The sequence below is a fragment of the Protobothrops mucrosquamatus genome, unplaced genomic scaffold (genome assembly GCF_001527695.2).
Source record: "Protobothrops mucrosquamatus isolate PMUCROS unplaced genomic scaffold, P.Mucros_1.0 scaffold749, whole genome shotgun sequence".
In the NCBI taxonomy this organism is placed as follows: domain Eukaryota; kingdom Metazoa; phylum Chordata; class Lepidosauria; order Squamata; family Viperidae; genus Protobothrops; species Protobothrops mucrosquamatus.
This window is the reverse complement of record NW_015387020.1, coordinates 325,171-338,680: the sequence shown is the minus strand read 5'-3', so window position 1 is coordinate 338,680 and position 13,510 is coordinate 325,171. Positions and strand designations below refer to the sequence as shown.

The window sequence follows — 13,510 nt, the reverse complement described above, 5'->3', positions numbered from 1 at the left end:
CCAAATTAACTCCCCTAGATATCCCCTCTATTACCTGTCCTGGAATTGCCCAGATAGGAATTTTATAATTTAGTTTATAATAATATTTCTTCCAAACTCTTAATAAGGCACTTCTTAAAATATGAGCCTTAAAATTTTTATCTACCTTTTTATCATAAATTAAATATGCCTGCCAACCAAATAACAAATCCCATCCTTCCAGAGAGAGTATATTTCTATTTGTTAAATTTAACCAATCACTAATCAGTGTCAAAACCACCGCATCATAATACAATGTTAAGTTCGGGACTTTAAGTCCTCCTCATTCCCGTACATCTTGTATAATCTTAAACTTAACTCTTGGCTTCTTGCCCGCCCAAATAAACTTATTAATACCCTTTTGCCAATCCTCCAAATTAACATCTTTTTTTAAAATAGGAATCATTTGAAACAAAAAAAGAAATTTTGGAAGAATATTCATTTTTACTGCTGAAATTCTCCCAGCAGCAATAATTGTAATTTTTTCCAGTCATTTAAATCCTTTTGCACCTTTACCCATAAAGTTTCATAATTATTTTTATACAATTTAGCATTAAAAGCTGTAATATAAACTCCCAAATATTTTACCTTTTTAACCATTTCAAAACCTGTGAGCGAAACTAAAATATCTTTATCATTCATAGACATATTTTTTGGTAAAATTTTAGTCTTATTGCTATTTACCTTAAAACCAGAAACTTTCCCATATTGTGCAATAATTTCAACAAAATCAATTACCGAATCTATTGGCTGGGTTAATGTTAACACCAAATCATCAGCAAAGGCTCTTAACCTATAATCATTCTTATTAACCTTTATTCCCTTTATTATAGAAGACTCACGAATTTTAATTAATAAAATCTCCATTGTTAATACAAATAACAATGGAGATAATGGACATCCTTGTCTAGTTCCTTTTTCAATTTTAAATGCTTCTGTTAACCCCCCATTAACTATAATCTGTGCTGATTGCTGTTGATAAATAGCCTTAAGAGTGGACAGAAATTTTTCCCCAAAATTCATTTTCTCTATAACTAGAAACAAAACCCCCCAATCTAATTGATCAAATGCTTTTTCAGCATCCAAAAATATAAAAGCAGCAGGAATTTGATTATTCTTATCCAAATATTCAATTAAATTAATAATTTGTCTTACGTTATTTTTCATATATCTTCCAGTTATAAATCCAGATTGGTCGCTATGACTCAATTGGCTCAACACTTGCATTAATCTGTTTGCCAATACTTTTGAAAAAATCTTATAATCTGTATTCAATAAAGATATAGGTCTATAATTCTTAGGTTGAGTCAAATCCTGACCCTCCTTTGGGATTAACGATATAAAAGCAGTTCTCCAAGACGGAGGTACTTCTTCACCTAACAAAACACTATTAAACAATTCCTTTAACGGTTCTATCATTTCTTCAGATAACATCTTGTAATAAATTGCTGTTAATCCATCTGTACCAGGAGCCTTACCAACTTTTAATTGCTTAATTGTCCCCTTAATCTCCTCAGAAGTTATTAAACAATTCATCTTTTCCCTTTGATTACTTGACAATCTAGGAAAATGTGCCTGCTGTAAATAATTATCTATTTCTTCAATTTGTATATTTTCAAAAGCATATAACTTAGAATAAAAATCCAAAAAGCTCTTTTTAATTAAATTTTGTTGAGATGTCACTTTACCATTATAATCTATTTTCTCTATAATTCTTGACTTCTGCTTCTTTCGTAGTTGGTAGGCCAACCATCTTCCAGGTTTATTTGCATTACAAAATGTATTATATTTCATGTACCTTAAACTAGTTGCAGTCTGATCTGCTATTAACATATTAAATTGCTCCCTAAGTACAGATACTTTTAAATTATTATCCAGTGGATTTGAAATAAAAGCCTTTTCTTTTAATTTAATCTCATCCTCTAACTCTTTTCGTTTTTGCATCTGTTTACGCCTATAAACATTGTTCATATAAATCAAAATGCCTCTCATATATGCTTTACTAGCGTCCCAAACCATTGAAATCGAAGTATCTTTATGCATGTTCAACAAAAAAAATTATTTCAATTGGTCTCTACATTTCTGCAAGTTTGTATCATATCTAAATAAGTTTTCATTCAGTCTCCAAGTTCTTCTATTCCCCTCTTCAGCAAATAATTCCATCCATACAGGACTATGATCTGACAATGTCCTAGGAAAAATCCTAATATTCTTCACCCTAGAAAAGAAATCATTAGTAATTAAAAAAATCAATTCTAGAATAAGATTGATGCCTATCCTAAAAAAAAGTGAAATCTCTTTCTTCCATATTTCGTTCTCGCCAAATGTCTTTTAATTCCAATTCATCCTTAAAATCAAAAAAGGTTTTAGGCAGTATAGAACTAAAAGCTTTACAGGAACCTTTCTTGTCTCTTCGTGAATCTAAAACTCCATTCCAGTCTCCCATCATAATAACTGATTTGTAATCCAGTTGATTTAATTTCCGATGTACCAATTTATAAAACTGTTTCTGTTGTTGATTTGGAGCATATAATCCAATAATAAGACATTTCTTTCCATTCAATAATATTTCAATAAAAACGTATCTTCCTTCTGGATCAAAATCAATTAATTTGGGCAAAAACTCTTTCCTCACATAGATAACTACCCCGCCTCTTTTCTGCGGCGCAGGTGCCATAAAATGTATTCCCAACCGTGAATTAATCAAATATTTTTGATCCTTTGCTGTAATGTGAGTTGCTTGTAATGTGAGTTGCTTGTAATGTGAGTTTCTTGTCATTTTTATGTTGTTTCAAATAATGAAATATCTTTTTTCTTTTCTGTGGAGAATTCAAGCCATTAACATTCCATGTCAGAAACCTTGCCATCTTTAATGGCAGAGAGCCTCTGGAACGCTCCTTGTAAATCAGCTGTTACTGATCTCTTTGGCCTCGCACCTCCCACTGGCTCTGAAATAACTTGCTGTGCTGTAGGTACAACTTCCACTTTTTGCTGCTCTCTTTCTTTGCATCTATGAGCTGCACAGGTCATTCTTTGTAACTTCGGATCATCTTTAATTTCCATAAATTGCTGCTTAGCTTGGTCTTGTAGTTTTGTAGCACTTGATGACATAGCTCCCTCAGCCACTTGCTCTTCAAGAATTCCTTCCTTTCTGGTACCTCATGGAGATGATGATGAACCCACTTTCAAAATTGAGATATAAAAGTCTCTTGCTTTCGAAATCGAGTTGAGTCTGTAGTGTGTTCCCATGTAATTCACAATTATACCAACAGGTATATCCCATCTAAATTGAATTTGTCGCTTTTTCAATTCTTCAACCAGAAAGGCGAAATCCTTCCTTCTTCTAAGTATTTTGGATGGTATCTCCTTTAAAATTATAACATCTTATGCCATAATTTGAAATCTCTGCTTATAAAAGGCTTGAATAATTTCATTATGGATTGATCTTCTAGAAAAATAGATTACAACATCTCTTGGAAGATTTCTCTGTCTTGCAACCCATGAATTAACTCTGAAATTTTTTTCCATTTCTCTCATAATTTCTTCAGGTTGACAGGACAAAACCAAAGCCAAATCTGCTGCAATCTCTTCCTCCAAATTTTCTTGAGCATTTTCCTTCAATCCCCTTATTCTCAAAGCATATTCTATTTCTCTATATTGTGACATAATAACCTCATTTTGAGTTAAATCCACGTTCTCCTCCACTTTTCCCAATCTGAATTCCAGACTTTCAACATGTTCCTCCACTTCATCCACCCATTCATCTATACGTTCTACATGGACTGCCAAGCCTTGAAGCGCAAACAGTATGTCTTCTCTCATCTCTGCATTTTTCTTTTCCAAAAGCTCCTCTGTCTCTGTTCTAATCTGTCTTGCATTGTCCTTCAAAGCATCCTGTAATTCTTTCAGTGTAAATACTGGAATTGGGGGAGAAGGCGGAGGAGTCTTAGCTTTGGGCTGCTGTGATGTTTGAACAGCTGGGGATGAGATCGTGCCTTTCTGAGGAACGGAAGTTCCTGCACATTTTGAAGCCATTTTTCTCTTTCTTCTATCTTATATTTTTATTTTTATTTTTCCTCTTTAAAGTATTATAAAGTCTTGTAAAAACAACAAATACTAAGTATATAAAAGGAGGCAGAAAGCTTGCCCACCCAATAAGCAACAAGGAAGCTAAATCCGTTACAATATTTCTTCTGTATCCAAAAAAGTAAAAGTCTCTTATATCTTCTGTCAAAAAAGAAAATGCCCTTCCACAGCCATATTCCTTCTTCTTCTAGTTTAAACAAAAAGTGAAGAAGATACTTATTTGTTTCCTGAGTTAAAGTCACAATTTATTCAAAGTCCAATCCTCCTGGTTAGCTCTGTCTGCTTATAGGTTCTACTCACAGTCTCTTTAAATGGCAGAGGTGGAATCAGCATCTGGCTTCATTCGGAGAACAAAGGCAGCCCGAGGAGCGGAGAAAGTCCCAGACTCCGGGGGAGTTCACACCTTAGTCCTCATAAAAGAAAAATTATGAGGGCTAGGGAACTCTACCCCTATCTGGGAAGCTCACCCCCCCTTTGCCCGAGGAGGGGGATTCCGAGCCGCGGAACAGCTGTTGCGCGCTGTTCCTATGGCTTTGACACATCCTCGGGGCAGATGGCTCAAGGAAAAGCCGCCATCGGTGCCACGATCGCCACCAGAAGTCCAAGCACAAAATTTAAGAGAAAATTTTTATAAGATGTTTTATAGATGGCATTTGGATCCTCAAAAACTGTCACGCATGTATCCTAACTTACAGCCCAAATGTTGGAGATGTGGAAGTTTAGATGCAACCTACTTCCATATTTGGTAGACGTGTAGGGCTATAAAGGCATTTTGGATCAAGATTTGGTGGAATATTCAAAATATTTTTAAGAAGAAGATAAAGTTTACACCACAGTTATTTTTGTTAGGTATTATGGGAAATTTGGATGCCAAAGAAATGAATCTGATGTTGAATCTTATAACAGCTGCAAGATTATTGGTAGCTCAATATTGGAAGACGGATGGTTTGCCCACTGTAGAAGAATGGTCGATTAAAGTGTCAAATTTAGCGGAAATGGCTAAGATTTCTGCTTATTTGAAGGATCAGTCATATGAAAGTTATATTTCGGTATGGAGAAGATGGATAGATTATATTCAAAAAAAATATGGGACTGTAAAGTTCCATTTGGCTTTTGGGTAAAATTTTAAAATATTCTTATTGTTATTATTTTATTAAGTGCTTGTATAATAGCTTCTATGATCTTATTATAATTTTGACTAGTAGTGTTGTTTACTAGTTTGTTTGTTTTTTCTTCTTTTAATAATGTATTTAATGTTAATTTTAACTTATTTAAGTTTATTTTAAAAATGAGTTAAAGTGTGTTATAGATTTGGTTATATAATTAGCTGGTTTATGTTATTTAGATTATGATTATTATTTGTAACCCTGTGAACAGCTCTGGGAAGTGGGGGGGGAGAGGCATTGTAGGGGTGGGGGGGATTTATATTGTAAACTTTATAAAACTTTGTCCAATCAGTTGGGAGAAAAAACCGAAAACCCTTGCATTTTGTCCAAGTGGAACTGTGGTAATTTTTAACAAATTCTCCAGAATGCACTAATCTTAGACCACAGGACTTATCAGAGTACAAAACTGACTCTGATAAGTCAAAGTAATAATGCTATTCCCTCATCTTTTCTTGCATAAGGGGCACAAACAGGGCAGTTGTTAATTTTTTTCTTGTGATATCAAGAATCTACAGAGATGAAAGTTTTTAATCTCATATTCTAAAATTCAATAGCAGAAGTAAAGAACAGTTTGTTTTCTTTGCATAATTCAATTTTAAAAAAACATTGCACAGCCACAAGGAAATGGAAGCAAGGTTTGAAATTAAACAATTAGTTTTTACAATATTTCTTTTCATTAATAAGCAAAACAATAACTATAACGTGATTGATTCAAGATAAAGTATATTTTTATATTGAACATTATTTCATCAAGCAAAAATTTAAATAGATAAATATTTTGTTTTTAGGTAACAGGAAAAACATACTTCGATTTTGCAAAGCCTGCAAAATATATCTTGAGAATTCGCACTATTGGACACACCATGTGTACAATTTCAAAAGAAATGAATGGAGAATGGAGCAAACCTATTGAGTTTGGTAATTTATTTTTTCCTTAATTATTTCTCCTGCTTGATGCTAACATTCCTTCTAATAGTCAGCTGGTGGTTAAGAGCTTCCTACCATCAAAATGATCATTGAAAAATAAGATAATCTTAATATATTTAGTTAATTCTCCAAAATACTTTGGTAACAAGGTTTTAAAAAATTCTGGGACCTAACTCAAAGTTTTTAGAGTCTCAGACTGTGAATTCTACTTTTAATGCAAGCAATCTTAGAGTAGATATAATAAATTTAAATTCTCCAAACATAAAAAATCCTATTTCTGCTACTATATTGAAGAATTGTAATAAATAAGTTATTACAGTTTAAATATGTTTATGTGAATAAAATTCCAATTTAAAGTCAAAAAATTAAAACATGATAACAGCCTATTCCACTACCATGGGTCATTTGGCAACAATTATTATTGTGTTTCACTAAGATGTTAAAATACACAAGATATTAATGGAATGTGAAAATTAATACTTGATTTGGGAGACTCAAAAAACTATATAACTAAAATGTATAATAGCTTATTAAATTTAGATTTAGATTATTATATCTTAACTAGGTTACAGAATGTGATTGTAGGAGAAGAGAAGGCACAGCTGGAAGGCAGAGTAAACACGTCATAGTATGTAGTCCTTGCGTTGCCACAAAAGATCCAAGTCCAGTCCTCCATGAATTCCATTGACCCTTATCTAGTGCCAACTTAACACTGAACGTTAGTTGACAAAGACTAGTGCTATGAACTTAACAAACACTCCTGGTTATTTGCTCCTGACACTGATATTTGAATAGAATTGGCAACAAATAAATCCATACTGGCATAAACCATTGGGACTAATTTGAAATTAATTCATAACAGATATTTCATAGATGCTCATTCATAGTAAAACTGGCACATCTGACAAATATTTTTCACCAAAACGTTGGAGCAAGAATAGGTGAATAGTACCTATAGAATCTGTGGTGGCAAGATAATTGTAAAGCAATATATTTGTAAGAACCAGTGCTATCACAAAACCAAACATTGTTATATATGCACAATTAGCATGGTTAAATCTATTTCTTGAATATACCACTGAAACACGTTGGAACCATGATTACACTCTTATTATCAGCATGTATAGAGACCCAGTTTGGTACACTGGTTAAGGCACCAGGCTTGAAACTAAGAGATTGTAAGTTTTTTCTCACTTTAGGCACAAAGCCAGCAAGGCAACAGCAAATCACTTCCAAAATCTCGTCAAGAAAACTGCAGGGACATGTTCAGGCAGTTGCCTGGAGTTGAGATTGACTCAAAGGCATCAAATATATACTGTATAGATATAGTATATAGTTAAAATAGTGATCGGTAAATTCTGGTAAAGATTAGTAGTGTTATCATTTGAAATATGGTATAATAAAATCTGGACCCCTAACTCCTTTTGAAAAAATTAAAATTAACTTTAAAAATGAAAAAAAAAATCTAATGACCAGTGTAATATGGGCTTGAATGTGCACATACACACAGAGACAAAATAACAGAAAAATATGAAAACCATGACATTCCATTTGTTTCTGGCATCTTTAGTTTGTGATGTAATATTCTTTTGTTCATTGATATGATAATCACTTCTAATGCCAAAGAGATATTTGCTGTATCTCATCATAATAAACAATAATAAAATAATTTTATTTTTAAATACTAATTATCTCAATAAAATCAAATTACTCTTCCTCCCTTCATGAATATTCCCAATTCCTTATCAACTTTATTCTGAAGATAATGGATGTGAAAGTCAAAGATTCATTTTTAAAAATACTTTTTACATTCTTTGATGGTAGCAGAACAACAAGATTGGTTTTGCCGTTTTCATAGATCCAAAATGACATCCACATTGAAAGTCACCAGCTAGCCAGAGATGGGGAACTATGGCCCTTTTATGACTTGTGGACTTCAACTCCCAGAATGATTAAATAAGAAAGCTCTAAATTCAAAATTCTCCTTTTGGATTATTAGTTTTTCTCTCAAGTTTTAATGATGCTTTGAGTTTGAGACAAGGTGATTGGATTGCTAAAAATGGAGCGAGAAAAACCAATCTAGATTCTATTACTGCTAATGCCAGTTTCAAAACAAAGTTTAAAGCATTCCCTTCTCCAAAATCTGCTGCCACCCCCAAGTTCACAGCAGATTTGAAGAGCTAAATTTATTTTCTCCACTGAAAGATCATTTTAATGAGAAATTTCCTATAAAATACCTGATACAGGTTGGCTGAAAACATGAAAATGAATACATTTGTAATTCTGTTTAGTGTTCACTTGCCTTTCTTAGATGAGCACCTAATTTTGCTCTCCTAAAAAAAAGTAGCGGCCAATATGTACATGATTTCCTAAAAAGAAATGTACAAATCCGTATTTGTTCAATTTGTTTTATTTTCCTGCTAATACTATATTTATATATAGCTATATTAAAAATTATTTCATTAACTATCCATATTAAAATAATGGTACATTTAGGGTCAAAAGAATCTGTTGGCTTTTTCTTTTTTTCCCCACCAAAAGAAAGGGCTGCTTCTTCATTGTAATTTTGTGTGTCTGAATATCTCTTTATATAAATCAGTATAAGAATACTAAACCCTGCTATTGTTTCAGGTACTGATCCTGATACATTTCCTACACTGCCTTTAGTCTTTGCTGCACTTGGAACCATGCTAATAATTGTGCTCTTGACTTTGATTTGTAAAAGGTAAAATTTAATTATTTTTCATTGTTATGAAGACACAGAAAACAGCTTTCACTTTATATCTTTTTGTCCTAGCGGTTGATAAAACTAGCCGTTTAAAAATTCAAATGCAAATCAGCACTTCATCAGCATAACAGTCAACTAGACCAGGGCTTTTCAACTGGTGGTACACGTACCACTAGTGGTACGTTGGCACCTGGCAGGTGGTACGCATACGATGGGTTGAACAGCACTGTAAAAAAATGTAAAAAAAGTGTAAAAGTAGATGAAGCAGCAGCAGCGCCACACAGGCTTGTGGGAAAGTCAGCTGGAACTGCACGTTGCCTGGGTCCTACTGAGAGCCCAGGATCAAAGCGCGCAGCTCCAGCTGATTCGCGGTGGCCTTGGGGGCGACAGGCAGCCTCATGCAGTCTTCAGGTGGAGATTCAGATGGAGCTGCGCGATGCATTGCCTGGGTCCTGCGGAGAGCCCAGGATTGGCGCGTGCAGCTCCAGCTGATTGGGGGTGGCAGACAGCCTCGCATAGTCTTCAGGCAGAGATTCAGCTGGAGCTGTGAGAGGCATTGCCTGGGTCCTGCTGAAGGGGAGAGATGATATTAAAGGGGGTGGGGGAAGAGATGATATTAAAGGGATGGGGGAAGAGATGATATTAATGGAGGTGAGAGAGGACTATTTGTACTTTATCACTTTTTTCTGTTGTTTTTTTGGTCATCAAGTTTTTGACACCTTGCTAGGTGACTGGTGGTACTTGAATATTGCCATATTCTAAAAGTGATACAATCGGTGAAAAGGTTGAAAAGCCCTGAACTAGAAAAGATGCAGATATTGAGAAAGATGTAAAGAATAGAAGATGATTTTACCTATGCAAACTTTACTAAGTTTGTATCTTTCCTTAATAAAGAAAATTGTTTATGTGACATAACGATAAAAACAGATTGAATACAACAATTGTTACACAATAATTATGTTAAATTTACTTCATAAGAAGAGCAGAACAAAAGATTCTAAAGAAATGGACTTCCTGTTTCCACCAGCAGCGTCATCGGCTGGGAGACTCGGGATGCCGAGCTCTTCAGCTGAGTTTCTTCTTGTTTGGGGACCCTAAATGGGCCAGAAGTCGCCCCGGAGAGGTGGCACTGAAGGAAGGTACTTCCAGGGATCTAGGAGAGACGGTGGTCTCTCCGATCAGTCCAGGAGAAGCCTCCCCGAAACCAACAGAAGAAAGGCTAGCTAACTCTTTGTCTAGCCCTAGCTGCAAGCAAACGGAAGTCAAGAAGCTCTACCTAAACTGATTGTAAACAGTGTGTTTGAAGCTGGGTAAGAACTAATTTTCTCTATCCTACTTATTTTCCTGAAAAAAAAAAAGAACTCCCAAGAAGCAAAAATACCTCCGAGAGTGGAAAAAGGGGAGGGATTCTCCCCCCTTTTTGGCTATTGGAAGCGGCAAATTTAACTCTTTAAGGAGAAAAAGAAAACTGAAAAATGATCCAACACTGACACCTACTGGTGGAACTTTAGTAAATACAGCTGTTTAGAGAAAGTGATATTAATAGAAACAATGGATGTTTTACAAGAGGAAATATACGATATGCTACAATTTATTCAAAGGACAATGATTTTAAACCACAAAGAAATACAAAACAACTTTGAAAGTATAAGTCAACTCATCTCCAACTTAAGTTCACTTCAGAAAAAACCCTCAGGAGAACACAGCAGAGATGTTGGAATATAAATCAGAGGGAAAAGACTTAAAGATGGACCTTTACAAAATCAAAAAGTATGATTTAATTCAAGTGGAAGGAAAGAAACTTATATTTCAACATTACAAAACAAAGTGGAAGAAGAGAGGGACTTTGATGGAAAGTAGAGTGCAAGTGCTCAGGACAGAGATACTGATTCACTTTCTATATCTACAGGAACACTTACGATCGTATGGGAAAACCTTTGGATTCAGCAAAATATATTGATCAAGAAAGATTCCGGGCAAAGAAAAGAGATTAAGAAAAAAGAGGATGGGACATATCAGAGAGAATATTTAAAAAGGAAACATGTGTTTGAATATGGTTAAAGAAATAGAAAAAATTTGAAACAACCATTCTAAGAGGGATGAAATGTTTTAGATACTTAAACATGACTGAATTCAAGAAAAGTACATATATATATAAGTGAATTAGAGTTAAGGGATTAGATGACTAGATTTATTTGAATAGAATGTCTAAAGATTAAATATATTCTTAACGATGATTAAAAAGAATAAGAAATTTGAGAAAATAAATATTATTAATCTAGGAGGGATATATATTCTAAGTACTATGTTATTTTCTCTGTTCTGTTATTACTGCTTTCTTCTATTCTTTTTTATTTTTTTTATAATTTTTTTTTCATTCTTTTTCTTTTCCCCTCTCTTTTTTTACTTTTATATTTAATACTCAAGAAACATAAAAATGTGAGATGGCTTATAAGGAAAAAAATAGAATCAAGTCTGCCAATGTAAATTTAACTAATTACTACCAGTAAAAATACTTAGAACTTGGTGGGAGAAATAAACTAAAATAAGGACTGTAACAGGATTGATGATAAGGCAATCCAAATGAATGGAAAGAAAAGAAATGTATTAATATGATGATTATTTTTTAAGAATATTGGAAAAAATATATACTAAATTGTCATTTATTAAAACAATAAGAATTGTATTAACGCAATGTTTGCAAAAAAGGATGTTTCAGGGAAAGAGGAAAGTAAACAAAATTAATATATGAAATACAAACTATAGAAATTAATTGTTAAGGACTGTTTTTACAAATGTAACCCAGACATCACACTGTTTACCCAACTATTGAATGACCTATGTTTGTGTAAAAAATCAATAAAAAAAAAGATTCTAAAGAAATGGCAAGGTACATTTTTCTGATCACTATGGATATAGCTCTAACAAAAACCTATCTTCTGCATTAGACCAGTTTTTGTAACAGATATTGAATCTTTTGTCTTTTTATTTATTTTTATTTCAGTGATTTCTCTTCTCTGTTCCTTTTTTTTTTTCAGAATAATTTGTCCTCCAGTTGCCTGCTGTAAGAATTCCTCCTAGCTGTTGTCCTCAGATACCATTTTTAAATTAATATACTGCCTGTTTATTCTTTCTTTTCCTTTGGTGCAATTGGTTTGGGTTAATAAAGGTTCAGAAGAAAGCCTTTTCTATTTTAATGGGACAGAATCTATCTGAACCCTATGTTTATTTCTGCATCTAGTTTTGTAAAAGATGGCTCAATACATTTACTGGTTTTTCTAGTGTTTTTTGTTCTGCTCTCAGACCCTGTAGGATTGATACAATTAAATACATAGAATTACTAGTCTATATTTTAAAAGTATGCTGTGTCAACGCTGCTGCACATTTTCAGGCACATATAGCAAGTTATTTCAAGAGAGGAATCTGGGATAATGCTCCAAATCTTTCTTTGTACAGGAACCACATATGGGAAAAACTTACTGATCCAGTCCCCCAACCAAAAGATATAATGTGGCAACATGAAAAGAATGTGCAGGTGGGTTCAAAATATGCTAAATATAATGATCTATAAAGTATTTTATATGTACATGAATAACTCTTTCATACCTACTTTATAATTTTAATGCTAAGTTAATAATTGGTTGTCATTTTTTTATTTGTGCCAATATAAACTAAGAACAGAAATGCACTTCTAGTTATGAACTTTTAGCATCCTAAATGATTCAGGAGCAGATCGAAGGACCAAAATCTATGAAGAATTTCTTTTTCCATTATGAATCTAGCTTAACAGAAAAGTTATTTTGAAGATATACTAGTTCCACAAACTCAGTTATCTAGTAAACAGGAGAGTTTTCCTGCATAGCCCAAGGCCATAGACTTGCTCTCCTCAAGAATGTCTTGTCCTCAATCTCAGTTTTGGCAAATGGCAAAAACTTCAAGAGGGCACACACCCTGTTCTCTCTTCCTACCGGTATTCCCTCCACACAACATCTGTCCTATGAGATAAGTTGTGCTAGCAGTGACTAGCCCAACTTATCCACTGTTTTCATGGCAGATGGTGACTAGAACCTCGGCTTCCACTGTGCCAGTCCAAAGCTTCATCACCACTTCATTGTCCTTGGAAGACTACTTTATATGCAATAAAAAATAAGGGTTTTGATATGTGTATTTGCAATGAGCTGTGATGTAGAAATGAGAATTAAATAATCATGACCTTTAGGAATTAATGCAAGGATATTTTCTTTTCTTAGAAGTGGGTGACCCCAGTACCAATAGGAGGTGAATCAATAACAGTGGTTGAAGAAATGACTGCCATCTCCCCAAAAGTATGAGGCATTGCCCACTACAAAAAAACCTATCCTAATAAAATAGTAAAAGAAAACCTGTGTATATGTGTATGGCTTATCTGCTTCTTTCAAAATATGAATGCATTTGTATGCATTCAGACAGTGGGATTCAAGATAATGACTTGTTACTAGAGGCTGTTAAGCAAGAGCTAGAGCAATTAATTTTCCCAAGGTGTCACATGAGAAACTGGGACTGTGGTGGAGGGCGGAACTAATAGGAATGTAAAGGTGCGTAGGCA

At 33.9% G+C, this 13,510-nt stretch overlaps 1 protein-coding gene across 2 annotated transcripts in view; it reads left to right on the top strand.

The window, feature by feature from the left end:
• Window positions 1–13,294, top strand: part of LOC107289685 (interleukin-5 receptor subunit alpha) — a 48,642-nt gene extending 35,348 nt beyond the window's left edge. For both annotated transcript variants that reach the window (XM_015818483.1, XM_015818482.1), the window contains exons 7-10: window positions 6,059–6,188; window positions 8,829–8,922; window positions 12,382–12,460; window positions 13,176–13,294. In XM_015818483.1, the coding sequence (XP_015673969.1) occupies window positions 6,059–6,188; window positions 8,829–8,922; window positions 12,382–12,460; window positions 13,176–13,256 (384 nt within the window). In that variant the 3' untranslated portion in view covers window positions 13,257–13,294. The remainder of the gene's footprint in view (window positions 1–6,058; window positions 6,189–8,828; window positions 8,923–12,381; window positions 12,461–13,175) is intronic.
• Window positions 13,295–13,510: the final 216 nt, after the last annotated feature.